Below are 26,679 nucleotides of genomic sequence, written 5' to 3' on the forward strand. Positions count from 1 at the left end.
GGTGGACAGCGGGACTCCTTCGGGGGTGCGGGCGGTGGCACTCCCGTCTGAGGGCCCACGGAGCTTGGCCACCCGCCTGAGCGTCTCTGTGTCCACAGCTGGGGTCTGCGTGGCCCCGGCGGACTGTCGGGAAGGACGAGGCCGTGAGTTCTGTGCGTCTTTCTCCCACTGCTACTTATGAGTCAGATGGGGCACGCTTGCCCTCGCCAGGTCCTTGGTTATCTGGAACCTCCTGTCACCAGCGATTCTTACCCTGATCTTTTCCTCATCAACTACAGAAAATGCAAGAAAAATGTTTTTCCTTTAACTTATCCATTTTCAGAATAAGCTGGTGTCTTAGAAATGTAGGAGTTTTTTGATTTTTAAAATTTTTAAAACATAAGCATGTCCCAAGCATTATTTGGGTTGTGCTTAGACTAACAACATATTTGTCGTTTGCTTGTCTGAAGTTCAAGGGTGCCTGCGTCCTGTGTTTTTATTCGCCTTCACGGCCACCCTAGCTGACGCCCTAGCATGTCAGCGGCCTCCCGCGCCCCGGGACCCTCGCCATGGCCGAGGGAGCGGGCACGCACGGGTGGACGTCAGAGCCTGAGCCTCCGGGTCCAGCCCCGCTCGGCGGCCTCCCCCGCACCTCCTGCCCCGCTCACTGCCCCCTGCCCTGCCCGCAGGCCCAGAGCGGAGCGTGGACGTGACAGACGTCGCCAAGCAGAAGGACTGCAAGATGAAGCTGAAGGAGTTTGTGGACTACTACTACAGCACCAACCGCAAGCGGGTGCTCAACCTCACCAGCCTTGAGTTCTCCGACACCAGGTGAGCGCCCGCCAGCCCCGGGGCCGCCGCCCGCTCTCTGCCTGCGAGCCGCCCGCGCTGTCAGCTTGCGGGTTCTCTTCTTACGCATTGTGACAAATTCAAGCAGAAGATAAGCAGCAAAACGCCGACTCCCCCTCCAGCCGGCCCCATCCCACTCCCCAGAAAGAGCTCACACCCGCGCACGGTGCACACGCTCCCACACGTCCCTCCACACGCACACAGGCACACTCTCGACTCCGCACCTTCAGCACCGCAGGGTCGTGCTGTGCACCTGCTCTCCCCCCGCCCTGCCCCTTCTCAGCCTGAGCTCCGTGTGCCAGGCCTGCCCGGCTTGCTGCTCTTCTCAGGGCGGAGGGGCCGGCAGATGCGCTGTGGGTGATGCACCGTGGCTGTCTGGGGCCCACCTGAGTCCAGGCTTCTGTGTCGTCGGAGGCTGGCCCTGCCCCCAGTCCCTGTGCCCCTGCTCTCCCGGGACCACGGCTCTGCGCGGCCCCACCTTTCCTGCCCCTCTGTCAAATCCCTGCTGCTCTCCGGCTGGCCCCTCGTGCACCGTAGGGCCTGAGTTGTTGACAATGGTCTAGTTTAAGCGTGGTTTCACTTTTGGAGGCTTTCCATCTTGCCTACTTCTGAAAAGCTCAGCACATAGCCAAATAACTCGTGTGCAGAAGGGCAGGTAGGAAAAAGAGTTTCTGGAAGCCTCATGGAGACAGAGTACAGAGCTGTTCCAGGAGCCCCGACAGGATGTTGTAACTGGATGCTGGGTTCTGTGTGAGCTTCCTGACAGCAAAGACGCAAAGGGGAATAGGATGGGTTACGGTATCGGGAGAAAGCCGCCTCCTGCGAGTTCACAAGAAGGACGTTCTCCCAGGCGGGTTGTGATGGCGTGTTGCTTTCGTACAGAGTGCACACTCAGGAATGTCGCCATCAGCTTGGTCTGCTGAGCAGCCTGGGGTCTTCACAGAGAGCCGCGGGGTGGCGGAGCTGGGGGGAGTGGGTGCTTTGGCTTGGGGTTTCCCCTTAGGCTTCTCGGGGCCCCCCCTTTGCTGGCAGAAAATGTGTGGTGCCTCTGGTGTCCTCAGGCCCGATCCGAGGAGCACGGGGGTCACGCACACTTCCCGCCAGGCCGTCGAGCAGCTGGGGCTCTGGTCTACACCGTCTGAGAGGCAGAGGGAGGCCTCCATGTAATCAGTGTGGTCTGTCCCCGGGGATGTTGGCTGGGGCTGCAAGGGCTGGGCCTGACCCCACAGGCCATCTGTGGGGGCCTCAGGGTCTGCGGCCTCGGGGATCCTGCAGTGACTCACACATCCCCTGACCCCAGAGGCACCTGCTGTGACAGATGGAGAGAGATGTGCCTGCTGTCTGTTGTGTGGACATACATGGTTATCTCTGCACGTCACCCACGGTGGCCCCAGGTGTCTGGGGGCCTTGGGACACCGCCCCTCCACCCTGGGAGAATGCAGGGAGCAGCTGGTCTTGGTGGTAGGAGAACGGGCTGGCTTTGCACCCGAGGAGCCATCAAGCAGGGAAAGAAGGGCATCTGTGGCCGTGTTGGGAAGCCCTGGTGTGTGGTTTGCAGAGGGCCGCGGGGCTGCAGGGCCGGGCCCCTCTCCTGTGGCCGTGGAGGGTCTGGGGCCACCAGGGGCCTGGGCTGGTCGAGGAGGGCGCTGGGGAACAGGGAGGGACACCAGCTGGGGACATGCCGGAGAGCTGAAGGTCGCTGAGGGCGGGTGGCAGGGCCGGGCGTGCGGGCCGTGACGGTCTCGTCCTGCGGGCACGGACTTCGGTGCAGAGCCGTGCGGTTCTGCTCTTCCTGCAGCAGCGAGCACACCGGGCTGTCCCTGCGCGATGGTGGTGCAGCCCCGTGCGTTTAGTCAGGACGGTGAAAGGCCACCTTTGCCTTTCCATGTCCACCTTGGAAAGGAGTCCGCTGGCTTGACGGTGACCGCCAGCCCCCGTGGCCCGCTCTGGAAAGCAGCTGCTTTTCTCCAAGCGATGCTCGGGAGCGCCTGGGCTGCGTGTGAGACGCGCCATTTGCCGCCTGCCGCACCGTGCCCGGCAGCACCCTCCTGGGCCAGCCCGGACAGTCCCCTCCAGCTCTGCAGGGAAGGGCTGTCCCCGGTTCCCCGTGAGAGACCGGTGTTCGATCCTGGCGCGGCGACGCCCGGCAGCTGGGCTCCTTCTGCCCCCGTGAACCTTAGTTTGCTTGTCTGTGGGATGGGGGCGGTGCCACGTGGCCCGGGGTGGACAGATAGGTGAGAGACGCGGCACGCGAGGAGGGACGCGATCTCGGAGCCCCTTCCCGGTCGGGTGGCCTGGCGGATGTCGGGCCACTGGTGCCCCTCCCCCTGCGTCTGCCCCAGGATGTCCAGTTTCGTGGAGCCGCCTGACATCGTCAAGAAGCTGTCGTGGGTGGAGAACTGCTGGCCCGATGACGCGCTGCTGGCCAAGCCCAAGGTGACCAAGTACTGCCTTATCTGTGTGAAGGACAGCTACACCGACTTCCATATCGACTCAGGCGGTGCCTCTGCCTGGTACCACGTGCTCAAGGTAGGCACAGCTGCCTCCGTGCGCAAGGCCGCCTGCGGCCCCCGTGAGCCCCGTGGGGCCGGTGCCCGGCTTCTCCAGGAGGGACGTGGTGTCCGGCCCTCGGGAGGCAGAGGGGTGGGGTGCGTGTCGCATGTTTCTGAGGAGGGGGAGGCTCATGAAGCAGTTGGACGTGGCCCACTGGAGTGGAGCCCAGGGCTCAGCAGTGTGCGTGCCCAGAGAGAGGAGCGTGGTGCTGGGAGGACTTCCTGGAAGAGGGCCCTGCACAGGAGCAGGGGCAGGGCTGAGGGCTCCTGCCAGGGGGCAGGGAGGGGAGCCAGGGGAGAAGGGAGATGTGAAGACAGACGAACAAGGGGATCGTAAGGAGACTACCAGGGTCTCCCCACACCTGCCCGAGCCCAACATGGGGTGGGCAGCTCGGCTCATGATCCCCGCCCTGGAACCTACAGGGCAGGGTGGCCCAGACCCCAGGGCTCTCAGGAGCAGAGCTTTCCTGACAGCGGGTCCCAGCTTTGCCGCCCCATGGCACCCTTGTCCCGGTTCACAGACTACAAATCGCAAAGCCCACATGGCCCCACCTTTCAGGGAAAGGACAGTGTTCACGCCAGGACTCCCAGTGTCTGTGGGGTGTGGCAGGCTCTGCCCCCCGCCCAGCGTGCCGGGTCGTGGCTGGCTCTGCCCCCCGCAGCGTGCTAGGTCGTGGCGGGCTCTGCCCCTCAGCGTGCCGGGTCGTGGCGGGCTCTGCCCCCCGCAGCGTGCCAGGTCGTGGCAGACTCTGCCCCTCAGCGTGCCGGGTCGTGGCGGACTCTGTCCCCCAGCGTGCCGGGTCGTGGCGGACTCTGCCCCTCAGCGTGCCGGGTCGTGGCGGGCTCTGCCCCCCGCAGCGTGCCAGGTCGTGGCGGGCTCTGCCCCTCAGCGTGCCGGGTCGTGGCGGGCTCTGCCCCCCGCAGCGTGCCAGGTCGTGGCAGACTCTGTCCCTCAGCGTGCCGGGTCGTGGCGGGCTCTGCCCCCCGCAGCGTGCCAGGTCGTGGCAGACTCTGTCCCTCAGCGTGCCGGGTCGTGGCGGGCTCTGCCCCCCAGCGTGCCGGGTCGTGGCGGGCTCTGCCCCCCGCAGCGTGCCAGGTCGTGGCAGACTCTGCCCCTCAGCGTGCCGGGTTGTGGCGGGCTCTGCCCCCCAGCGTGCCGGGTCGTGGCGGGCTCTGCCCCCCCCCAGCGTGCCGGGTCGTGGCGGACTCTGCCCCTCAGCGTGCCGGGTCGTGGTGGGCTCTGCGCCCCAGCGTGCCGGGTCGTGGCGGGCTCTGCCCCTCAGCGTGCCGGGTCGTGGCGGGCTCTGCCCCCCCCCACAGCGTGCCGGGTAGTGGCGGGCTCTGCCCCCCGCAGCGTGCCAGGTCGTGGCAGACTCTGCCCCTCAGCGTGCCGGGTCGTGGCGGGCTCTGCCCCCCAGCGTGCCGGGTCGTGGCGGACTCTGCCCCCCAGCGTGCCGGGTCGTGGCGGACTCTGCCCCCCAGCGTGCCGGGTCGTGGCGGGCTCTGCCCCCCCCACAGCGTGCCGGGTCGTGGCGGGCTCTGCCCCCCAAGTGTGCCGGGTCGTGGCGGGCTCTGCCCCCCAGCGTGCCGGGTCGTGGCGGACTCTGCCCCCCAGCGTGCCGGGTCGTGGCGGACTCTGCCCCCCAGCGTGCCGGGTCGTGGCGGGCTCTGCCCCCCAAGTGTGCCGGGTCGTGGTGGACTCTGCCCCCCAGCGTGCCGGGTCGTGGTGGGCTCTGCCCCCCAGCGTGCCGGGTCGTGGTGGCTCTGCCCCCGCAACGTGCCGGGTCGTGGTGGACTCTGCGCCCCAGTGTGCCGGGTCGTGGTGGACTCTGCCCCCCGCAGTGTGCCGGGTCGTGGTGGACTCTGCGCCCCAGCGTGCCGGGTCGTGGTGGACTCTGCCCCCCAGGGTGCCAGGTCGTGGCGGGCTCTGCCCACCCCCAGTGTGCCGGGTCATGGTGGGCTCTGCCCCCCGCAGTGTGCCGGGTCGCAGTGGACTCTGCGCCCCAGCGTGCCGGGTCGTGGCGGGCTCTGCCCCCAGTGTGCCGGGTCGTGGCGGGCTCTGCCCCCCCCCAGCGTGCCGGGTCGTGGCCTCTCATTGGCAGGGGGAGAAGATCTTCTATCTCATCAAGCCGGCTTCAGCCAACATTTCCCTCTATGAGCGCTGGCAGTCGGCCGCGAACCACAGCGAGATGTTCTTTGCCGACCAGGTGGACAGATGTTACAAGTGCACCCTCAAGCAGGGCCAGACGCTCTTCATCCCCTCGGGTGAGCGCCCCGTCCCGCGCCCCATTGTAACTGCCAGGCTCCCCGCCTTTGCCCTTGCCCTGGGCCCTCCTGCTCCGCCGTGACTATGGCATCCGGGGAGTGGGCTCCTGTCCGAGGCTGATCTAGGGGTGCGCCCACTCTCCTGGGCTGTGGCAGTTCGACCTCGGCCCCTCACCCTGTGTGTGGGGGTTGGGGGTGCTGGGCAGGCAGGGCCGGTTTCTTCAGTTCCAGGGTTGGTGCCAGGCAGGAATGCCAGCGTGGACACAGGCTCTCCTACCGGGAGGGCCCAGCCACCCATCACATGGCGGGAAGGGTGTGTGTGGGCAGCCAGCCAGGGTGGACGGGGGCACCAGGGCAGGCTGGAAGATGCCAAGCTCATGCTGGCCGGGGTCAGGCCAGGCGGCGGCTGTGAGCCCGGCCTGAGAGCGTGCTGAAGGGCTAGCCACGTCCCTGCCTCGCCAGGCTGGATTTACGCCACGCTCACACCTGTGGACTGCCTGGCCTTCGCGGGACATTTCCTCCACAGCCTGAGCGTGGAGATGCAGATGAGGTAGGGCCACACCTGCCCCGGTCCCACCCAGCCGGGGTCCCTGCTGCCAGGCCAGTGTGGTGGCACTCCCCTGAGTTCTGGGCATGCCATTAGCCTCTTCTGTGGTCCTGCCAGGGCCCCTGGGTGACCTGGTTCCTGGACAGCCTCTGTGGCCCTTGGAGGGTGTGGGGTGAGTTGAAAGGCCTCTTCCCGGGCACTGGCCGCAGGGCAGTCATTCCGATGTGGTCCCCTGTTCCACCCAGCCACGCAGGGTGGGGGGCAGAGTGGCACAGCCTTGGTGTGGCCTTCTCCTGGCTGTGATACGGGCTCATCCTTAGTGTCACTTGCTCAGTGCTGAGTGCCCTGGACAATTGTTTGCTATGGTTTCCAGAGCATACGAAGTGGAAAGGAGGTTGAAACTGGGCAGCCTGACTCAGTTTCCCAACTTTGAAACAGCCTGCTGGTACATGGGGAAGCACCTGCTGGAGGCGTTCAAAGGTACGGGTGTGCAGGCTGGCGTCTCTGATGGCGGCTCCAGGTGGCTGGTTTGCATGTGGGGCTCGGGGATGTGGGCGTGGGTAATGGCTATGGCTTCGTGCAGCCGGGCGGCCAGACCCTGGGGTAGGCTGAGCCCCGCGGGGCAGCGGGAGGCCGGATGGCATCCCGCGGGGCTGTTGATGTTTTGGAAAGAACGCTGGGATGTGTGTTCCCGGGCCTGGCATGCATAGCCTCACGTGACTGCTGATGGGGCTCATTCCGGATGTCGAGAGGCCTGGGGGTCTGTCTGGCTCTGGGCTTGCAGCTGAGGGACACCTGTGGCATCCCTGCCCTCCACCCCCGGCCTTCAGGGTCAGTGCCCGGCCCCCAGCGGCCGGGCTGCATTCCCCCTGCAGGCTGAAGCCACCTCATCCGGATCCCTTTGTACTCGGGCTCCTGTTTGAGATGGGAAGGCTAAAGAGATGGATCTTGATCTTGCCTGGTCAGGTTTCAGTGAAATTTGTCCATCCCCAAATTCAGATCCCTGAGTTTCACCCTGGCAGAGGGCGTGCCTAGGAGCGAGCCCATGGGGGCTGCCCTGGGGGCCCGTGGCAGGGAGGTGGGCTGGGGCAGTGTGGACAGAGCCAGACCCTGGGCATGGCCTGATGGATGACCGCTGACCATTGGGTCCGCCCCTCCGTCAGGGGCCCAGAGCAGCAGCCAGTCCCCTGGTGGCTCAGAGGTCCGGCAGCTCTGCCTCTGCAGTGAGCTCCCCGGCCGGAAGGGGGGCACTTGGCACCTTCTCTGCGGGGCTCACCCAGCCCCCAGGGGCGTCTCCAGAGGCGGTGCTTGTCCCCGTGGCCACAGTGGGAGTCCAGCTACCACCACTGTGCAGAGGCCGTGTGAGGTGGGGTACGCCTGTGGCCCCTCACTAAGGTGGGCCGGGGGACAGGCGGAGGGGACAGGCCCTGTGGGTGGACGGTGGGAGGGCCGGTCCTGCCCTCACAGGGCATCTCGGACAGGTCCCCGGGGTTCCAAGACAGACCGTTGGCAGTTGGGCAGGTGGCAGTGGGTGGAGGTCCAGCCCTGACCCCGCCCCTGCCCACCGTGTGAGGTCGCCTGCAGGGGGCGCACAGTCTGACCCAACCCCTCTACCTCCCGCCAGGTTCTCACAAGTCTGGGAAGCAGCTGCCCCCCCATTTAGTCCAAGGAGCTAAAATTCTCAATGGTGCTTTTAGATCATGGACGAAGAAGCAGGTAGGGAGGTGGGCCAGGTTGTCCCCGAGCAGAGGGGAGTGTGGCTGGTGGGGAGCCCTCCCCAGTGCTGGTCCTTCCTTTGCTGGGTGCCCCTTGCCCACCTGTAGCGGGGTGGGGGTGCTGGAAGCAGTTCCTGGCCTGAGGGCTGGGGGCCGGGGGGCCTGGAGAGTCTGTAGGAGGAGGGTGGGTGGTGGAGATGGTGCTGAGTGCACCTGAGGGGCGGGGGCAGGGTTGGACTCAGGGCGGGAGATGGGAAGAGCCTCTTGGCCTCCCTGGCCAGCCTAGGCATCAGCTCAGAAGTGGGCTTCACTCTCTGATGTGGGCCTCCCTTTCCACTGTGTCCCCCCATTGTGCCCCCTGTAGCAGCATGGCATTTTACCCCCCAAGGTACCCCTGACAGTATGCCCAGTGCCCTCCATGGCCCCCCAGCAGCACTGTCCTGTCCCCCCCATGCCCCCCAAGCAGCACTGTCATGTCCCCCCTCAGAGCCCCCCCAGCAGCACTGTCCTGTCCCCCCCCAGGCCCCCCCCAGCAGCACTGTCCTGTCCCCCCCCAGGGCCCCCCCAGCAGCACTGTCCTGTCCCCCCCCAGGGCCGCCCCCAGCAGCACTGTCCTGTCCCCCCCCAGGGCCCCCCCAGCAGCACTGTCCTGTCCCCCCCCAGGGCCCCCCCCAGCAGCACTGTCCTGTCCCCCCCCAGGGCCGCCCCCAGCAGCACTGTCCTGTCCCCCCCGGCCCCCCCCAGCAGCACTGTCCTGTCCCCCCCCAGGGCCCCCCCCAGCAGCACTGTCATGTCCCCCCCCCAGGGCCTCCCCCAGCAGCACTGTCCTGTCCCCCCCAGGCCCCCCCCAGCAGCACTGTCCTGTCCCCCCCCAGGGCCCCCCCCAGCAGCACTGTCATGTCCCCCCCCAGGGCCCCCCCAGCAGCACTGTCATGTCCCCCCCCAGGGCCCCCCAAGCAGCACTGTCCTGTCCCCCCCCAGGGCCCCCCAAGCAGCACTGTCCTGTCCCCCCCAGGGCCCCCCCAGCAGCACTGTCCTGTCCCCCCCCAGGGCCCCCCCCAGCAGCACTGTCCTGTCCCCCCCAGGGCCCCCCCCAGCAGCACTGTCCTGTCCCCCCCCAGGGCCCTCCCAGAGCACTGTCCCCCCCCTGCCCAGGAACCCCCAGCAGCACTGTCTGGTAACCTCCCAGGGTTGTCCTACAGCCACATCTCTGGCCTCAAGGCCTGGAACCGTGTCTGGTATCCCTCCCACCTCACCTCAGCCACAAGTCCAGAGATAGCAGCCTTGTGCCCAGGAAGACGGGATGGCCCGCATCCGCTGCCCAGCTGGTGGTGGCCTCGGACACCTCGTCCTCTCTGGGACCCTGTTCCTCCCCCTGTGGAGAGGGGTGGTGGCAGAGCCCTCTTATGAGTCTGGCTGGGGGCTGACTCGTTCGGGGAGCCAGTCTTTGCCTGCGTCAGCCCTTCCCCCGTGCCTGTCTGGGCTGCCGGGGTCCTGGGTCGGTAGGCAGGAGATGACTTGGAGGGACAGTGTGGGTGAAGCAAGATCCTCGGCGGTCAAGCCTGCTCGGGGACCCTCTGGGTGGGAAGGGGGTGGGGCAGCGTGGCCTGGACAGGTGGACGTCGGCACCCGGACTGGGCAGCTGACCGCCGGCCCTGCGTGTGCTGCCCTTCAGGCTTTGGCGGAGCATGAGGACGAGCTCCCGGAGCACTTCAAACCTTCCCAGCTCATCAAAGACCTCGCCAAAGAGATCCGCCTCAGCGAGGTAGGACTGAGCCGGGGGGCCGCCAGCCCTGGCCGGGGAACCCTCTGCCTGCCTGGCCTGGCCCTCCCCACAGCTGTCTGCCAGGGTCAGCCGTGTCTGAGACGGCTCCTCCCCCAGCCCTCTGAGGCAGGGTCACCGGCATGAGGGGGACTCCGCAGCACCTGTGGCTGCCCGTGGCCTCCTGGCCGGAGCTCTCCACGTGGGTGGGGAGGGGTCTGGAGGGAGGACAATTCCAGCCGCTGGAGACCCTGCTTGTGTGAACTTGGACTGCCCCCAGCCTCTCCGTGCCGCAGGATAGGATGGCAGTCCCCACCAAGGAGATAGAGGGGTCAGATGGCTGATGGTGTAGACGAATGGCACCTTGTCACTCGGGTACTGCAGATGAATGTGTCACACAGTGGTGTAGATGGATGTGAACATGTTGCATGGATGCTCTAGGACAAACGTGTGTCACAGAATGGTGTAGACAGACGTGAGCGTGTCACGCGATGCTGTAGGATAGATGTCAGCATGTCCCATGGGTGGTGTAGACGGATGTGTTGTATGATGGTGTAGACAGATGTGTGTCACACGACGATGTAGACAGACGTGAGCGTGTCACACGATGCTGTAGGATAGATGTCAGCATGTCCCATGGGTGGTGTAGACGGATGTGTTGTATGATGGTGTAGGCAGAGGTCCTTTCTGCTGGAGTGTCCCCCACAGCCTGGGCTGAGGCCCTCCTGGCAGGAGGTGGTTGGCCATCTCTCCTTCTCCTTTCCCTAGAATGCCTCCAAGGCCGCCCGACCCGAAGTGACCCCGGCCATCTCCTCAGATGAAGTCTGTTTTGGGGACCGGGAGAAAGAGGAGCCCCCATCCCCTATTGAAGCCAGCCCTCCTCGGTCCTTCCTGGAGAAAGTATCCAAAAAAAAGACTCCCAAAACCGTGAAGATGCCCAAGCCATCCAAAGTTCCCAAACCCCCCAAACCCCCCAAGCCCCCGAAGCCCCCCAAATCACTGAAGCTCAAGGATGGGGGCAAGAAGAAAGGGAAGAAGTGCAGGGGGGCAGCCTCACCCACCATCCCCAACCTGGACCTGCTGGAGGCCCACACCAAGGAGGCGCTGACCAAGATCGAGCCTCCCAAGAAAGGCAAGGTGGGTAATCTCACCCTCCTGTCTGTGGGCAGAGGGTCTGCAGACACCTCGGGGGCTGGCCTGTGGGGCGGAGCTGGGGCTGCTGTGTCCTTGTGAGGCTCGGGGTAGGTGGGTTGTGCTCCGGTGAGCTTGGTGCAGTGGGGAGGAAGCCTCACAGGGAAGGCAGTGGTGTCTGTTCTGGGATGGGGGACACCACACAGGGTCCCTTGCAGGGTTGAGGTGGCTGGGTCCTCCTGGGGCCCAGGCATTGGCTGAGATCTGAAGGTGGGTCAGGTGCCCAGTGGAGGGCAGTATGGAGGCAGAAGGGAGACTTATGATGTGGGCAGTTACTTGAGGGGCCTGAGCCCCTATAGACAGTGAGAGAGGCGGACCTGGCCCTGGGGACCTACCGGTGTGACCAGAGGCCCTTAGGTGTGGGTTTCAGGGACCATGAGCCCGAGACCAAGCCCCATTGAGTGGGAGGTTGTTACCCACTTCTCGGAGTGGGGGGTGGTCAGTGACAGCATTACAGGGCTGCAGTGGGACACCTCGGTTTTCTCTTCCTCAAGACAGAGTGGATGAATGAACAGATGAACAGATGGATGGATGGCAGGAATAGGGGAGAGAGGGAGGAAGCGGGGAGGGTGCATGAATGGGTGGATGGATGGATGGATGGGCATGTGGGTGGATGGATGGTTGGGTGGATGGATGGGTGGATGGATGGGTGGATGGATGGATGGATGGTGGGTGGATGGATGGGTGGATGGATGGATGGGTGGGTGGGTGGTGGGTGCATGAATGGGTGGATGGTGGGTGGATGGATGGGTGGATGGATGGATGGGTTGGTGGTGGGTGCATGAATGGGTGGATGGATGGATGGATGGATGGATAGGTGGATTGCGGGTGGATGGATGGGTGGATGGGTGGATGGATGGGTGGATGGATGGATAGATGGGTAGGTGGATGGTGGGTGGATAGATGGGTGGATGGTGGGTGGATGGATGGGTGGATGGGTGGGTGGGTGGATGGATGGATGGATGGGTGGATGGTTGGATGGGTGGGTGGGTGGGTGGTGGGTGCATGAATGGGTGGATGGTGGGTGGATGGATGGGTGGATGGATGGATGGATGGGTGGGTGGGTGGTGGGTGCATGAATGGGTGGATGATGGGTGGATGGATGGATGGATGGGTGGGTGGGTGGTGGGTGCATGAATGGGTGGATGGATGGATGGATGGGTGGATGGATGGATGGATGGGTGGGTGGATGGTGGGTGGATGGATGGGTGGATGGATGGGTGGATGGATGGGTGGATGGGTGGGTGGGTGGTGGGTGCATGAATGGGTGGATGGATGGATGGATAGATGGGTGGATGGATGGATGGATGGGTGGGTGGTGGTGGGTGCATGAATGGGTGGATGGTGGGTGGATGGATGGATGGGTGGGTGGGTGGGTGGTGGTGGGTGCATGAATGGGTGGATGGTGGGTGGGTGGATGGATGGATGGGTGGGTGGGTGGTGGTGGGTGCATGGATGGGTGGATGGTGGGTGGGTGGGATGATAGGTGGGTGAGTGGATGGGCTGCTGCATGTGAGCCAGCGGGGCGGCAGGGGCTCTGTGCTGTGTGGCTCTTGGTTTGCCCTGTAGCCTCACGGATCCCCGACACCCTCCCACGTCCACTGCTGGGTCATGACTGCTGTTTCTTAGGCCACAAAGAGCGTCCTGAGTGTGCCCAACAAGGAGGCGATCAGCTCGCAGAATGACGTGGAGAGGCTAGAAATCCGAGAGCAAACTAAGAGCAAGTCAGAAGCCAAGTGGAAGTACAAGGTGAGGTGTGCGGGCATGTGTGTGGGCCTGGTGGTGTGGGAGGAGGTGTGTGTCCACCTGTCCCCAGGGCGGGCAGTGAAGGTGTAGGTGTGAGCGTGGCCTCCATGGGGCTGCCTTCCGTAGGCACAGGCTGAAGGGGCCGGGTGTGCCACTGTCCGAGTCGGCGGACGGCCCTGCTTGAACTCGCACTCCCTGGAGCTGGACAGTGTCTTGCAGGCCCCGGGCTACAGAGAAGGGGGGTTTCTGGATGATGTGGTCAGAGGGAGGAGGCTGGCCTATCGCAAAGGCTCGGCCCACTGGTTGCCTGCATGGGGCTCAAGGAGGGTCCTGGGTTTGCTTTTCAGAACAGCAAACCTGACTCCCTGCTGAAGATGGAGGAAGAGCAGAAGTTGGAGAAGTGTCCTCTGTCAGGGAGCAAGGACCCCAAGTTCTCGTTCTCCTTCAACAAGAGACTGCTGGGGTACGTGCACGCTCATGCACACGCGCTCCCCCCTCACACATGCTCACACACAGCACACACGCCCTCGTGGAGGGCTCCCCAGGTGAGGTCCCCTTCCTGGGCTGGGAGAGCCCTTCCCTGCCTCCCAGGCTGGTGGCTCTGACGGCTGGAGAGGGGGCAGAGGGCAAGAGCATGACTCGGTGGCTGTTAGCCCAGTTGCTGTCCTGGGCTGGGAGAGAAGAGGTAGGGTGGGTCAGGGCCCTGGCCTTGGGGCCCAGAGGCCAGTGTGAACCCGGTATTCTCAAATGTACCTAAAATTATGGCTGAGATGGGGGCTCTGCAGGAAAGATTTGTGGGGCCTCTGGGGCCTGAAAAATCAGGAGGGCTTCCTGGAGGAGGTGACATTGTGCTGAGAAGTGGAGCACCCAGCCTGGGAGGGTGTGTGTGTGGGAGTGGGCACGTCTGGGTTCCAGACCGTGGGACAGGTGTGTATCTGCCGACCAGCTTGGCAGGCCAGCCACACCTCACCCGCTGACATGCCCCAACCAGCGTGGTCCCTCATGCCGTTGCTTGCTCAGTCTGAAGTCAGGGTGGGCGCCCCTCGGTAGGAAGCAGTGCATCCCAGTGGGAAGGGGGCCAGCGTCCTGCCGTGGGCTTCAGTTTCCTCCTTGCAGGTGGTGGGGAAATGGGGCCAGGCAACGTCTGGGGCCCTGGGACGATGGGGCCTTATTCCTGAGACCTCTTGGCATTGTGTCGAGGCTGCTCAGCGAGCAGGTGGGGCGGGTCTGGTCCGAGGGTCCGGTGCCCTGACCTCATGGCCCTGAGCATGTTGGTGCTGGTCCGAAGCTCAGGTGCTGGGCTCCGGGGGCTTTGGAGACGGGGGAGGTGGCCGCGGACAGGACTCCAACCGTGTCACAGATGTGTGTGCTGCTGCTTCGCCCACATCCCACAGGGCTGCCCGCCCCCGGGACTGGGAGCCGTCCCGTTGCAGCTGACGACGGCCCTGCCCCGGCCTGCTGTCCCCATGGTTGGGCACGGCCGGAGCCCTGCCTCGCCCTGAGGGGAGGCCCAGCTGAAGGACAGCGGAATTCATTTTTCCGAAATAGCTCCGCAGGGAACCAGGGCCACTGGCTCCGTCTGAAACCGAGCTGGTGCTGGACCCCAGGGTGGGGGGCGGTGAGGGGCACGCCCTCCAACAGCCCGAGGAAGGGCCGGCACCCACCCCGTGGGCCATGCGCCGTCCTCGCTGGGGCCACGGCGTCCGGGAAGAGCCCGGGGGATGGGACGGGGATGGGACGGGGACGTGTGCGGCCAGCTGCTGGTCCTCTGAGGCCCAGGATGGGGTGCAGGGGGGCGCTGAATGACCCGCTCCTGCCGCCCCAGCTCCAAGGCCCTCAAGCCACAGCCCAGCCCAGGCGTGTTTGGGGCCGTGCAGAGCTTCAAGGAGGACAAGCCCCAGCCGGTGCGGGACGAGTACGAGTACGTGTCGGATGACGGGGAGCTCAAGATTGATGAGTTTCCCATCAGGAGGAAGAGGAGCACCCCCAAGAGAGATTTGTCTTGTGAGTGAGGGCGTGAGGGTGGGGAGCGGGCCGTCCTCCCGAGGCCTCCACCAGACGCACGTCTGCTGTGCTTTCAGTCTTGCTGGACGGGAAGGAGCCTCTGGCCACGCCCACTACGAAGCCAAAGCTGGACTCGGCACTCTACAAGGTGAGCGCACCTGTGCCGGGCCCAGGAGCCGAGCCAGCTGTCCGTCCCTGTCTCGGGCGGTCCTGCCACGCAGCGGGACCTGGCTGACGGCGTTGTGTGTGGGCTGCAAAAGGGGTCTTCTTCTACCTTGTCTCGGGTGTTTTCATGGGGAGGGTGGCCTGGGTCCTGGCCGCGGGCCTCGCGGAGGAGGGATGAAGACGGGGCACGCGGAGGTGTGCAGGTCTCTGTGAGTGGCCGCCCGCCATGAAGCTAACGAATGAGGGGACGCGGGGCCAGGCCTGGCACTGTGCTGTGGGGACTGAAGTTGGGCCACCTCCCACTGAGGAGCCACCAGCCAGGGGCTGACGGGGCTCCCCGAGCGTGGGCATGAGCCCCCACCGGCTCCCTGCCCAGCCACACGGCTCCTCGCGTGGCTGTGGTCAGGACTGGGGCTCACGGGCAAAGAGCAGGGCGTGGCGACGGCTCCGTCCTCTGGGACAGGCCTGCGGTCCTGGCGGAAAGCCCCAGCGCCCGGCCCCGCCCGCAGTGCTCATTACAAAGGCTGGCTCTTCATAAACTGTGGGAAACGGCTTTTTCTGGCCAGAGGGAAACAGTAGCTCTCCCCCAAGCCCCCCTGACCCGTGGCTCTGTCCCCGCAGCAGAGTGACGGCTCCTCTGACGAGGGCTCGCTGCACATCGATACAGACTCCAAGCCCGCCCGCAGCGCCAAAGGGAAGAAGGAGGGCGTGGGCTCGGCCGCGGGCATCCTGGACCTGCTGCAGGCCAGCGAGGAGGTCGGCGCGCTTGAGTACAACCCCAGCAGGTACGCAGGAGCCCGGCCCGGCCAGAGTCAGGCGCCCAGAGCGGGACCCACTCAGCAGAGGGTGCCGGCTGGCCAGGGAGCTGAGTGGGGGCTAGTCCCACCGGCCCCCAGGGTGGGCAGAGCTCCTGGACGCCCAGACGGCAGGCGTGGGGGAGGCTGGGGGGCCGTGTGAGAGCGTCTGAGGGGCTGCCGCACCTGGCGGCCTGCGGAGGAGCAGGGCTGGGCTCCGGGCTCTGTCGTCCAGCTGTGTCTCTCTAGACACGCCCCAAATGCTGTGAAGGTGATGCAGTAAACTTCCCATGGCACATGCCCAGCCTCCCGGTCCAGGGCACTTGGTGTCTTTGGGACCCAAGGCTGCAGAGACCTCACCCCGAGGGAGGGAGACGGTCGCTTCAGAGCTTGGGGACAGAAGAGCCTCGAGGAAGGGCTGGATCTGCCAGGTTCCCAGGTGACCACACCCAACTGGGGGCAAATGGGGACCAAGCCAGATTGTCCCTGAGTCCCCATGTGCGTCCAGGGAGCCCACTCGCTGCAGCCATGGAGGCCCGGGTGGCAAGATCGCTCTTGCCCAGGCCTGCCTGGCCCAGGCCTCTGATGTGAGAGAAATGGATTGACCCCTCTGCGCTTTATTGGGTGAAGGGCCTCGGCTCGTTTCTCTGGTGATGGTCCCAGTTGAAGTCTTTCTCCATTCAGTTAAACGTTTTTAAGCATTGTGGTCATTTTTTTTTTAAGTGGGATTTTCATAAGTATCACAGACAGATAACCGAGGGGTCAGGGCCTCCCCGGCGGGGGGACCTCCGCTGCCCTGGGGGCTGGTGCCCTGCTGGTCCTCAGGATGCAGCAGACTCCCGCGACAGGGCAGCTTGCTCAAGGCCGCGCTGCTGGGAGGCGACCCAGGCAGGGGTGACCTGCCCGAGGAAGGCCTGCGCGGTGCTCGGTCCCCTCCATCTGCCTCCGAGACCGTGTTGCAGAAGCGAGGTCCCAGGGCTGTGCGAGTCCGCTGGGAGGCCGCACACCCAGCCGGTGACAGACACACAGGGGCCGAGGAGGTGGATTCGGCCGTGCTTGGGAAGGGCTCCTGCTGACCAGTGGCTGTACCTTCTCTCGGGAACGTCTGTTCTGTGCGCCGTGTTGCGTCCACAGACAGCCGGAGGCGCCTTCTCCCGGGGGCGTGGCGCGTGGCTGGCCGCGTGGGCAGCCGTCCGGGTGTGCGCTCCTGCTCGGCGCGCACTGGTTTCTGTCGATGTGCAGAGTGGGCCCCTCACTGCACGGAGGTGCTGGGCGGGACCTGGCCTGAGGCCCCCTTGCTGGGAGCAGTCTGACTGTGACCCCCTTTCCAGGGGGGCCCCGCACCGCCTTGGGGGTGCCTTTCTTCTGGAGGGACTTTGGCCAGCCCACACCTCAGCTAGCCGTTTGTGTTCAGACCCCGGAGAGGTGCGGGGACACGGGCACTGCGGCCTGGGCTCAGCCCCGGGGAGGAGGGGGCCTGTGAGTGGGTGCGCTGCTCACAGCTCTGCAGACATGCACATGTGCCCCATGCACGTGAGCACTCAGGCCCGCCCACACGTGTGCACACATGCCTGCCAGGCCCACCCCCCTCGGTCCGCTGCAGGCACTTCCTCTCCCCAATCTCCCATTTGGAGAGCAGGTCAGTTTTTGATGGTCCATTTGCTCTGTTTTAAGTTTTCGCTGTTGGGAAAAAACAGCTGAAAAAAATGGAGGGAAATATGTTAATTTCTTGTGGATGGTTTGCTGAGTGTTTACCGCTGAGGGTGGGGGGAGAGGATTTTGGTATGATAATTGGAGGATTAAGAGATTATTTTCCATGTGCTCTGGTTAGATTTTGCTTCTTGATTCCCCGTGTGGACAGACCGGCGGCCCGTGCCGCATGCGGCCCTGGGCTCCACGGGCCTCCCTGTCGGCTGCAGCCAAGCGGGGCTGGGACCACGCCGGCTCCGGGGCGGGGGACGCGCGCACTGGGTGTCCTGGCCCCCTGCCCTCCTGTCCCTGCGGGAAGCCTGGTGTCTGCCCAGCCTCGAGGCTGGGTGAGGAGGCCCAGACCTTCAGGGCGGGGCTGATGGGGCCACATCCGCACCTGAGAGGTGGGTGTAGTGGGTGCTGGGCTGGCCGTGGGCTCCTGCCGTCTCCTGTGCAGGTCGGTGGTCTGGTGCAGCAGGGATATGCTGTGTGCTCCTGGTCAGATCTGGACGGCCCTGTGCCCGCGCAGCGTGGACGGGGCAGGCTGCATCACAGGGGTGGGGCGGAGGGGCCAGGAGCGCCCGACTCTGCAGGGGGTCTGACCGGACTGATTTTCCCACTGTTTTGGCTTTGAAACTGCAGTGCAGTCTGGTTCCAGCAGAAACCAGAACACTGAGGTCCGGTGTGTCTGGGACAGGACCCAGGGAGGTGGTATTTGTGGAGGGCTGCCTGGGGGGGGCCAGAGTCCCTGGCCTGGAGCCCAGCAGGGACCTGGCAGGACGGCTTCTGACGAAGCTTGCTTCACTGGGCCCCCAGGACCTGCAGGGGCGCTCTCTATCTGCTCCCTGGGGCCAACTCAGTCTCCCCCAACCCTCCAGCCCCAGGTTTGGGAAGCTTCCATTTCTGAGTGGGGACACATGGCCCCTCTTCATTTTAAGGGTCTTACTAAATGTGCTTCAAACACTTGGAGGTGGGGATGGGGGTGGGGAGGGAGTGGCGTGAGATGCAGATGACGCAGAACCCCCAGGAGGGCCTGTGTGGACTGACACTCTGGGTGCTGCTTTGGGGTCACAGTAGTCCTGCGGGTGGGTCCATCCCCTGGGGGCACATGGGGCAGGCAGGAGGGGGCCTGCAGGTCAGACATCAGGGTGAGACCCTGCCGCCGCTCCCTGGGCGTTCTCGGTCTGTGATGGGGAGGAGGGCTAAGCCGGCCTATGGGTCCCCCACCCCATGCCTGGCTCCTGGTCCTGTCTCCTGGGGGTCCAGGGAGTGGAGGGAGGGTCAGCCCAGGAGTACCCGATGCAGTGGTTTGGCTGGGGGCCCTGCAGGCCAGGGTGGACTGTCCTGTCCCCTGTGGCCCAAAGCCTGGGGTGATGGGCAACAACGAGGGCCAGAAATGGCCCCTAAGGGGAGATGCCTGCTGGGCCAGGGCCACTGGGAGCTGCCTGGGCTGGTAGCTGAGGAGGTCCCCCGAGGAGGCCCAGCGGGATCCCATGGGAGGGTCTGCTGGGATGAGGAGGTGAGCGAAGCTTCTGGAGGAGCCCAGGCCTGGGCTTTGAGCGCTCTCCCCATCCAGCCATATCCAGGACCCTGCTGTGCACGGGGAGGGGGCGTAGGTGGGGAGGGCTGCCTACCCCTCCCAGAGCCCAGGCCAGCAGAGAGCACGGTGCCAGGTGGCACAACCTCACTGGGTCTCTCGGAAGCCAGAGCAGGTCCTGGAGGGAGGGGAGCTGGTGCAGCTGGGAGGAGGTGACGGGGGGTAGGCATGGGGCAGGCAGAGGGTGTGGCAGGACACCGGGGGCAGGAGTGCCTGGAGCCAGAGGGCAGCAGGTGCGGGGGTCAGGTCAGCGGGAGGCGGCCTAGGGAAAGCTGGGCACCCGTGGAGTGACTGAGAGGAGCTGAGCTGGGGCTGAGCTGACATGTGGCCGTCGCGTAAAGAACGGGTGGGAGGGAGCAGTTGTGATCAGAGGCAAGAACGGGCATCCCTCTCTCTCTGCCCCCTTCCTCTCCCTCACTTCTCCCTGTGTTCCCTCTCCACGCTCTTCTCTGTCCCTGCAGAGTGTGGGGACAGAGGACTGGCCATTTCTAAGTGGGAGTCATCAGCCACCACTGTGCTGCACCCCATGCTGTCTTCTGGCCACTGGGTGGGAGGGTGCCGGGGCTATGAGCCCTGGGCTGTGGGCTGAGTGCCGTGACTGTGGGCTGAGTGCCTTGGGCCGTGGGCTGTGGGCTGAGTGCTGAGGGTTGTGGACTGTGGGCTCTGGGCTGAGTGCCGTGGGCCATGGGCTGTGGGCTATGGGCTGAGTGCTGAGGGTCGTGGGCCATGGGCTGTGTGGGCTGAGTGCCGTGGGCCGTGGGCTGTGGGCTATGGGCTGAGTGCCGTGGGGGTGTGGGCTGTGGGCTATGGGCTGAGTGCTGTGGGCCATGGGCTGTGGGTTGAGTGCCGTGGACCATGGGCTGTGGGCTGAGTGCTGAGGGTCGTGGGCTGTGGGCTGTGGGCTATGGGCTGAGTGCCGTGGGGGTGTGGGCTGTGGGCTATGGGCTGAGTGCCGTGGGCCATGGGCTGTGGGCTGAGTGCCGAGGGTCGTGGGCTGTGGGCTGTGGGCTGAGTGCCGTGGGCCTTGGGCCGTGGGCTGTGGACTGAGTGCTATGGGCCGTGGGCTATGGACTGAGTGCTATGGGCCGTGGGCTGTGGGCTGAGTGCTGAGGGTTGTGGACTGTGGGCTCTGGGCTGAGTGCTGTGGGCCATGGGCTGTGGGCTATGGGCTGAGTGCTGAGGGTCGTGGGCCATGGGCTGTGTGGGCTGAGTGCCGTGGGCTGTGGGCTGTGGGCTATGGGCTGAGTGCCGTGGGGGTGTGGGCTGTGGGCTATGGGCTGAGTACCGTGGGCCATGGGCTGTGGGCTGTGGGCTGAGTGCCGTGGACCATGGGCTGTGGGCTGTGGGCTGAGTGCTGAGGGTTGTGGGCTGTGGGCTGTGTGGGCTGAGTGCTGAGGGTCGTGGGCCGTGGGCTGTGGGCTGAGTGCTGAGGGTTGTGGGCCGTGGGCCGTGGGCTATGGGCTGAGTGCCGTGGGCCATGGGCCGTGGGCTGTGGGCTGAGTGCTGAGTGCCGAGTGCCATGGGCCATGGGCTGTGGGCTATGAGCTGAGTGCTGAGGGTTGTGGACTGTGGACTGTGGGCTGTGGGCTGAGTGCCGTGGGCCGTGGGCTAAGTGCTGAGGGTTGTAGGCCATGGGCTGTGTGGGCTGAGTGCTGAGGGTCGTGGATTGTGGGCTGTGGGCTGAGTGCTGAGGGTTGTGGGCTGTGGACTATGGGCTGAGTGCTGACGGTCATGGACTGTGGAGTGTGGGCTGGGCCATGGGCTATGGGCCGTGGCCTGTGGGCTGAGTGCCGTGGGCCATGGGCTATGGGCTGAGTGCTGAGGGTCGTGGATTGTGGGCTGTGGGCTGAGTGCCGTGGGCTGTGGGCCGAGAGCTGTGGGCTGTGGGCCGTGGGCTGAGTGCCGTGGACCATGGGCTATGGGCTGAGTGCTGAGGGTCGTGGATTGTGGGCTGTGGGCTGTGGGCTGAGGGCCGTGGGCTGTGGGCTATGGGCTGAGTGCCGTGGGCTGTGGGCCGAGAGCTGTGGGCTGTGGGCCGTGGGCTGAGTGCCTATCTCTCTGTGCCTCCAGCCAGCCCCCGGCCTCCCCCAGCACGCAGGAAGCCATTCAGGGAATGCTGTCCATGGCCAACCTGCAGGCCTCTGACTCCTGCCTGCAGACCACGTGGGGCGCCGGCCAGGCCAAGGGCAGCTCACTGGCGGCCCACGGTGCCCGGAAGAACGGGGGTGGCGGCAAGAGCGCGGGCAAGCGGCTGCTGAAGAGGGCGGCCAAGAACAGCGTGGACCTGGACGATTACGAGGAGGAGCAGGACCACCTGGACGCCTGCTTCAGGGACTCGGACTACGGTGAGCCCTGGGGGGTGCGGGCGGGCTCCGGCCTGCCCCCCTGGAGGGGCCCCCCGCGGTGCTGCTGGGCTCGTCCTCGGGCGGAGACCCTGGCCCTTCTTCAGGAGAGAGGAAGGTCCGCCTTCAGAAGCACGTGACTCAGTGGAGGGCGCGCATTGTCACCACCCAGAAGGGAACCCTCCCTGGCCCCCGAGTGCCCCCGTCTGCGTGCATCGTGTCCTGGGTGCAGGCGGTCCTTCACGGGCTCGTCACGGCGCAGCCAGTCGGCGCGGGCGGCCACACGTGCTCACCGTCGGCTGCTCGCAGTCGCCTGGTGGCTTCCTCCTCTTGGCCCCTGTGGACACTGCTACCGTGCTCACCGGTGCAGGGGTTTTGTGTGGCCGTGGTGCCCCCAGGCAAGGACCTAGGAGGGGGCGTGCTGGGTTGAGGGTCCATACCCGTCTTGCCTTCTGAGGACCGGCCACGCGGCCGTGCGGTCAGACACGTTGAGACCCCATCCACCCTGCATGTCTCTGTGTGAATAACAACACCGAGGCCCCCGGTGGCCCACATCTGAGGGGGGCAGAGCAGGGACCCTGAGGGCATGACCCCTCACCCCCCACCACAGCCCTCCAGGCTGTCCCTCAGGGGGGGCTCCAGGCTGCCCGGGGTGGGGGGGGCCAGGAGTGCGCACCTGCCTGCACACCTCGGCCTGCCTCGCAGGGGTGTGTAGGATGCCCCGAGCTCACACTCCTGCCCCTGGAGAGCCCTCCCAAGGGGGGCTGGCCCGGCCCCGTCTGCTGGACACAGACTGACAGCAGTGAGCGCCTTTTCTGGACTCCTGTGGGGGGCAGGGCGGGCCCCGATGGAAGGACGCAGCTTAGTGGGGCTCCCTCCTCGGAGACTCGCTGGGACGGCAGCCTCCAGTGGACTCAGCAGCAGAGAAGGGGGCGTTCTGGGAAGCACAGGGGACACTGCAGGCAGGCTGGGGCAGTGCCCATGGGGGTTGCTGGGGCCTCTTGTCTGGCCAGTCCCTGCTCTCCCTGGGTCTCGGGGGGCCCTCGGCCTGACGGTTCTGGGGCCGCCCGTGCCTGAGCGTGTGGCAGAGGTGCCAGGGGGGACAGTGGCTCGCAAGGTCGGCTGGCTGCCTGAAGCCCCCGTCCCCCCATGGCACCGCTGGCTCAGGCCTTTCTCCCCCTGTCTCCCTAGTTTACCCCTCCCTGGAGTCTGACGAGGACAGTCCGGTCTTCAAGTCCCGGTCCAAGCGGAGGAAAGGCTCTGACGACGCTCCCTATAGCCCCACAGGTAGTGCCCGGAGCTGGGCAGCGTGTCCCCCGCCCGTCCCTCTGGCTTGCAGGCTGCGGCCCTGGCTCTGTGAGGGGTGCTGGTGGGGCTGGTTGCCTCCGGGAGCCTGACTGGGGCTGCACTTTCCCCCAAAGGCACCCCAGCTCCTGCGAGTGGGGTGGACAATGGGGGGCTCCCTGTGGGGGCCGGTCCCTCACCTGGTTTGTCCTGAATGAGCAGCCCTAGGAAGGCCATCTCTGCACCTGGCTGGGTCACAGCAGCCCATGGGTGGGGGTCTCGTCCACCGTCTGTGACCCCTTCCTGCTCTCTCCCGTCTTGTTGGCATGGGGGCCCTTCACGTCGGGGCTCATGCTGACCCTCCCTGAGTTGTGAAGTGTCCCGGAGACTCGGGCACAGACTGGGGCAGGGCCGAGGGGGCTGGGGAGGGGGGTTCAGGGGCTGGGCAGCTGCTCCAAGCAGGCGGGTGTTCTCTCCTGCAGCGAGGGTCGGCCCATCGGTTCCAAGGCAGGACAGGCCTGTGCGCGAGGGCACCAGAGTGGCCTCCATCGAGACCGGGCTGGCAGCTGCCGCAGCCAAGCTGTCCCAGCAGGTGAGGAGGGGCCCAGCCCGCCCAGGCTGGGAGCTGTCGCAGGCCTGGGGACATCCGAGTATTGCTGACCCCTGGGAGTGGGAGGCTGGGCAGGTGGGAGCGGGCAGCACGTCCCCTGGCGGCTCAGAGCGGGGTGGGGGGGCATGTCCACTGCAGCTGAGTGCCTGTGCCACATCCCCTCACGCAGGGGGCGTGCTGGTCCCCGCACGGGCCCCAGCGCTGCTCTGGGGGTCATGGTGAATGGGGGTGGGGCTTGGGCTGCTGCTGGGTCCAGTTCCTCAGCGGCTGAAGCCGGCCCATACGCTTTGTTCAAAGGAGGAGCAGAAGAGCAGGAAGAAAAAGAACACCAAAAGGAAGCTGGCTCCCAACACTCCCTCCCCCTTGGCCTCCACCAGCACCACCCCGGCCTCCACCACCTCGGCCTCCACCACCTCGGCCTCCACCACCTCGGCCTCCACCACCCCGGCCTCCACCACCCCGGCCTCCACCACCCCGGCCTCCACCACCCCGGCCTCCACCAGCGCGGCCAGCAGCCAGGCCTCACAGGAGGGCAGCTCGCCCGAGCCCCCGCCCGAGGCACACAGCAGCAGCCTGGCGGACCACGAGTACACCGCGGCCGGAGCCTTTGCAGGGGCCCAGGCTGGCCGTGCCTCCCAGCCCATGGCCCCTGGGGTCTTCCTCTCGCAGAGGCGGCCCTCCGCATCATCCCCCAACAACGCCGCTGCCAAAGGTACCGTGCCCGCATGCCCCGAGCGGCCCTGCTCTGGGGTGTGCCGTAGGTGCCCGTAGGCCTGCCCCGTCCCCCGTGGCCCCGTGTCTGTAGCCACACACGTGGCCAGCGTGTGCCAGAAACGGTCCCTTTCAAGATGGAAAGCTGTGGTCCCTCACAGTGCTGAGGCTGGTCTGGTGGCCTCAGCTTTGGGGCCTGGCTTGAAGTCGGGGTGTGGTCAGCAGTTTGCTGAGGGGTTCCAGGCTCCCCCGGGCGATTTGGCAGTGGGACTGCCGACTAGGTCCCTTGGATGCCCCCCACTCTCACCCCCAGGCCCCCAGTGTGCCTGCACCCTGGCCATGAGTCCCAGCCGGCCGTGGACACAAGGAGCGTGGCTCCTGCCAGGAGGTGGGACGGGCGTCACTCTGGAGTAATGCCGTCCCCCGTCCTGGTCGCTGCAGCCTCTAAGCAGGGCACTTCGTTGGCCGCTGGTGGTTTTGCAGGGTCTGGGGGGGCCCAGGGCTCAGGCCCCACAGGCCCGCCTTCTGGAGAGGGTGGGGGCTCCAGGAGGGGCTCCTCTGGCCTCTCGCTCACCTGGCATTTTCCTGTCTTCTCCTCTGCCTCCAGGAAAACGTACAAAGAAGGGCATGGCCACCGCCAAGCAGAGGCTTGGAAAAATTTTGAAAATTCATCGGAACGGAAAACTGCTCCTTTAAAGTTTGGAAAGCCAGGATCCTTCTGCTCCGCTCAGGACCCCCGGAGCCCCGCTAGAACATCAGCCCCCAGGAGGGTGGCCACGCTGCCTCACCCGGGGGAGGGCCTGGCCCCCTCCCGGCCACCACTCCCCCCATACGAGCATCTGTTGCTTCAGCAGGCGGAGCTCACCAATGTGGACAGACGTCCTTTCTCAAGTTGCTTAGAGTGACCAGTTCCCGAAACTCGGCCCTGCCTGTTTGAGGACCATTCCAGTTTCAGGAGAGCCTCCGGGCACCCCTGAGTGTGGGTGTGATCGCAGGGCTTCTGCAGCTCTGCGGGAGCACGAGTCCTTCGAGGAAGGAGTGAGCCAATGCTCACCAGGCCCAGAGTCTGAGCTGGCCACAGGCTGGTAGCCTCCAGAGGCTTAAAAAAGGCAAAGAACACTAGAGAGGAAGAGGAGGAGAAAATGGGGTATTATGTGCCCCCCTACTCTTCCCAAGTGATTCTCAGTCCAGAGAGTGTGCGGCCCGGCCAGGAGAGGGGCCTCTGTGCTCCCCGGCCGGCAGGTGGCGGGCCGGATGGTGGGTGTCGTGCCCTGAATGGCCAGGGTCTTTCTCGGGACACTGGGGCTGGCAGCAGGGTCCGTGTGTTAGTGGGTGGGGGCGCCATCATGGGGTCTCCCCAGAAGGGTTGGGCCCAGCCGTGATGTGGGGCCTGGTGGCCCGGGCTAAGCCATGAGGGTGGGCCCAACGCTGCCCCACGGGCTACACTCCGAGAAGCACTTCTCAGCTGAGGCACCCCGCCTGGCGGGGTGGGTGGCGATGGGGCGGCCCGAGGACGCGGGGCCCGGCACGTCTGTCTTGTCATCTGTCCGTGTTTGGTGTCGAGTCCCCGGGTGGACCCCGGACCGAACGTCCGCCCGTCGACACGGAGGGGCTGGAGTTGTTTCTCAGGCAATCCTGTATTTTAATTTTAGATGTATCTCCTGAAGCATATTTTTCATAGAATGTAGCGTGTAAATAGCTTTTTAAATAACTTCTTTTTTATAAGAGTAAAAGTATCTTTAGGGATTTCTTTCTAGAGAGTCTGTCATTAACATTTATACGAGTTTTTTGCCGAGTATGACGAACACTTGGGTTTGCCTCCTTCTTTCTGTTTACTGTTCCCGTTGGTGTTACTTTCTTCTTTTAGGAACTAAGGTATTGCCTGAAAAACACGTGTCCCCGGGGTCTTCTGTCTGTCTGGGCGGCAGCGAGCCTCGCGGGCTGGGGGAGGCCTCCACGCGGACACCAGCTCTTTGTTTCCTTCTCGTTGGCGAAGGGGGTGGGGATGCAGTTATTTTACTTAGCACCTTGTGAAGTGTTTCTGTGTTTTGTGATGCTGTAATTTATTAATGTTTGTAGCTTTTTATATTTGTACATTTCTTATGAGCTTGGTTTATATGCCCGTCCCTGGGCGCCGAGTCCGCGAGGCCCGGCCCCAAGGCTGGCGGGCAAGCTCGCTGGGCGCCGGCCGCGCCCACTGTGCCGTCCCGGCGTCCCCGAGGCTTCCTTTCCCGTCCTCGTTGAACATTTATATACTCTAACCCAGCCATCAAGCTGTTCTCTCTCTCTCTCTTTTATTTTTTAAAGTTTATTATTATTATTATTTGGCAACATGTACATTTCTAACAAAGTTTACCGTGGCTATTAAAGTGTTTTATTTCCCAATTCATATTACTCTTGTATCGAGTCCATGAGATCTAAGACAGCTTAGATCAAAGTTTTAAAAGAGTAAAAATATTTCAGGTTTTGTACAGAACCATGTCTGTGTCATTCCTGCTCACCCGGCAGCGTCTACTCCTGCGGTGGGGGTGGTGGGGGGGAGCGCCGGGGGCTGGCGGCGCGGGCCCGGTGGGGCGGCCGGCATTCTCCTCGGAAAGCACGCGCTGCCCTGCGGCCCGAAGCAAGTGCCCCGCACCAGCCCGCGGGAGCGTCCCCGGGAGCCTCCAGCCCTCACAGCTGACAGCATCGGTGGGGGGTGTATTCAGATGGGCTCTTGGTGGCAGTGCGTCATGTGCCATGTGTTACGAAGCACAGACACGTAGAACCTGGTGCCCTTGTCGCTTCTTCCGACTGAGCTTTGGTTCCCTCCATCCAGGTAGACCTCCTCTAGCCCGCACTGCGGCGGAGCGCCTCCAGGACCTCAGTGGAGCTCAGGGT

General features: G+C 65.0%; 1 protein-coding gene across 3 annotated transcripts in view; it reads left to right on the forward strand.

Moving 5' to 3' along the window:
* Positions 1-26,278, forward strand: part of PHF2 (PHD finger protein 2) — an 84,032-nt gene extending 57,754 nt beyond the window's left edge. For all 3 annotated transcript variants that reach the window (XM_078061683.1, XM_036113715.2, XM_036113717.2), the window contains 18 exons: positions 669-810; positions 3,171-3,357; positions 5,483-5,645; positions 6,108-6,195; positions 6,566-6,672; positions 7,817-7,908; positions 9,583-9,672; positions 10,438-10,806; positions 12,490-12,609; positions 12,954-13,069; positions 14,432-14,610; positions 14,688-14,758; positions 15,397-15,560; positions 20,926-21,200; positions 22,389-22,484; positions 22,964-23,073; positions 23,389-23,803; positions 24,410-26,278. In XM_078061683.1, coding sequence (XP_077917809.1) covers positions 669-810; positions 3,171-3,357; positions 5,483-5,645; positions 6,108-6,195; positions 6,566-6,672; positions 7,817-7,908; positions 9,583-9,672; positions 10,438-10,806; positions 12,490-12,609; positions 12,954-13,069; positions 14,432-14,610; positions 14,688-14,758; positions 15,397-15,560; positions 20,926-21,200; positions 22,389-22,484; positions 22,964-23,073; positions 23,389-23,803; positions 24,410-24,498 — 2,873 coding nt within the window. In that variant the 3' untranslated portion in view covers positions 24,499-26,278. The remainder of the gene's footprint in view (positions 1-668; positions 811-3,170; positions 3,358-5,482; positions 5,646-6,107; positions 6,196-6,565; positions 6,673-7,816; positions 7,909-9,582; positions 9,673-10,437; positions 10,807-12,489; positions 12,610-12,953; positions 13,070-14,431; positions 14,611-14,687; positions 14,759-15,396; positions 15,561-20,925; positions 21,201-22,388; positions 22,485-22,963; positions 23,074-23,388; positions 23,804-24,409) is intronic.
* The last annotated feature ends 401 nt before the right edge of the window (positions 26,279-26,679 follow it).

The sequence above is a fragment of the Halichoerus grypus genome, chromosome 14 (assembly GCF_964656455.1).
Source record: "Halichoerus grypus chromosome 14, mHalGry1.hap1.1, whole genome shotgun sequence".
Lineage (NCBI taxonomy): Eukaryota > Metazoa > Chordata > Mammalia > Carnivora > Phocidae > Halichoerus > Halichoerus grypus.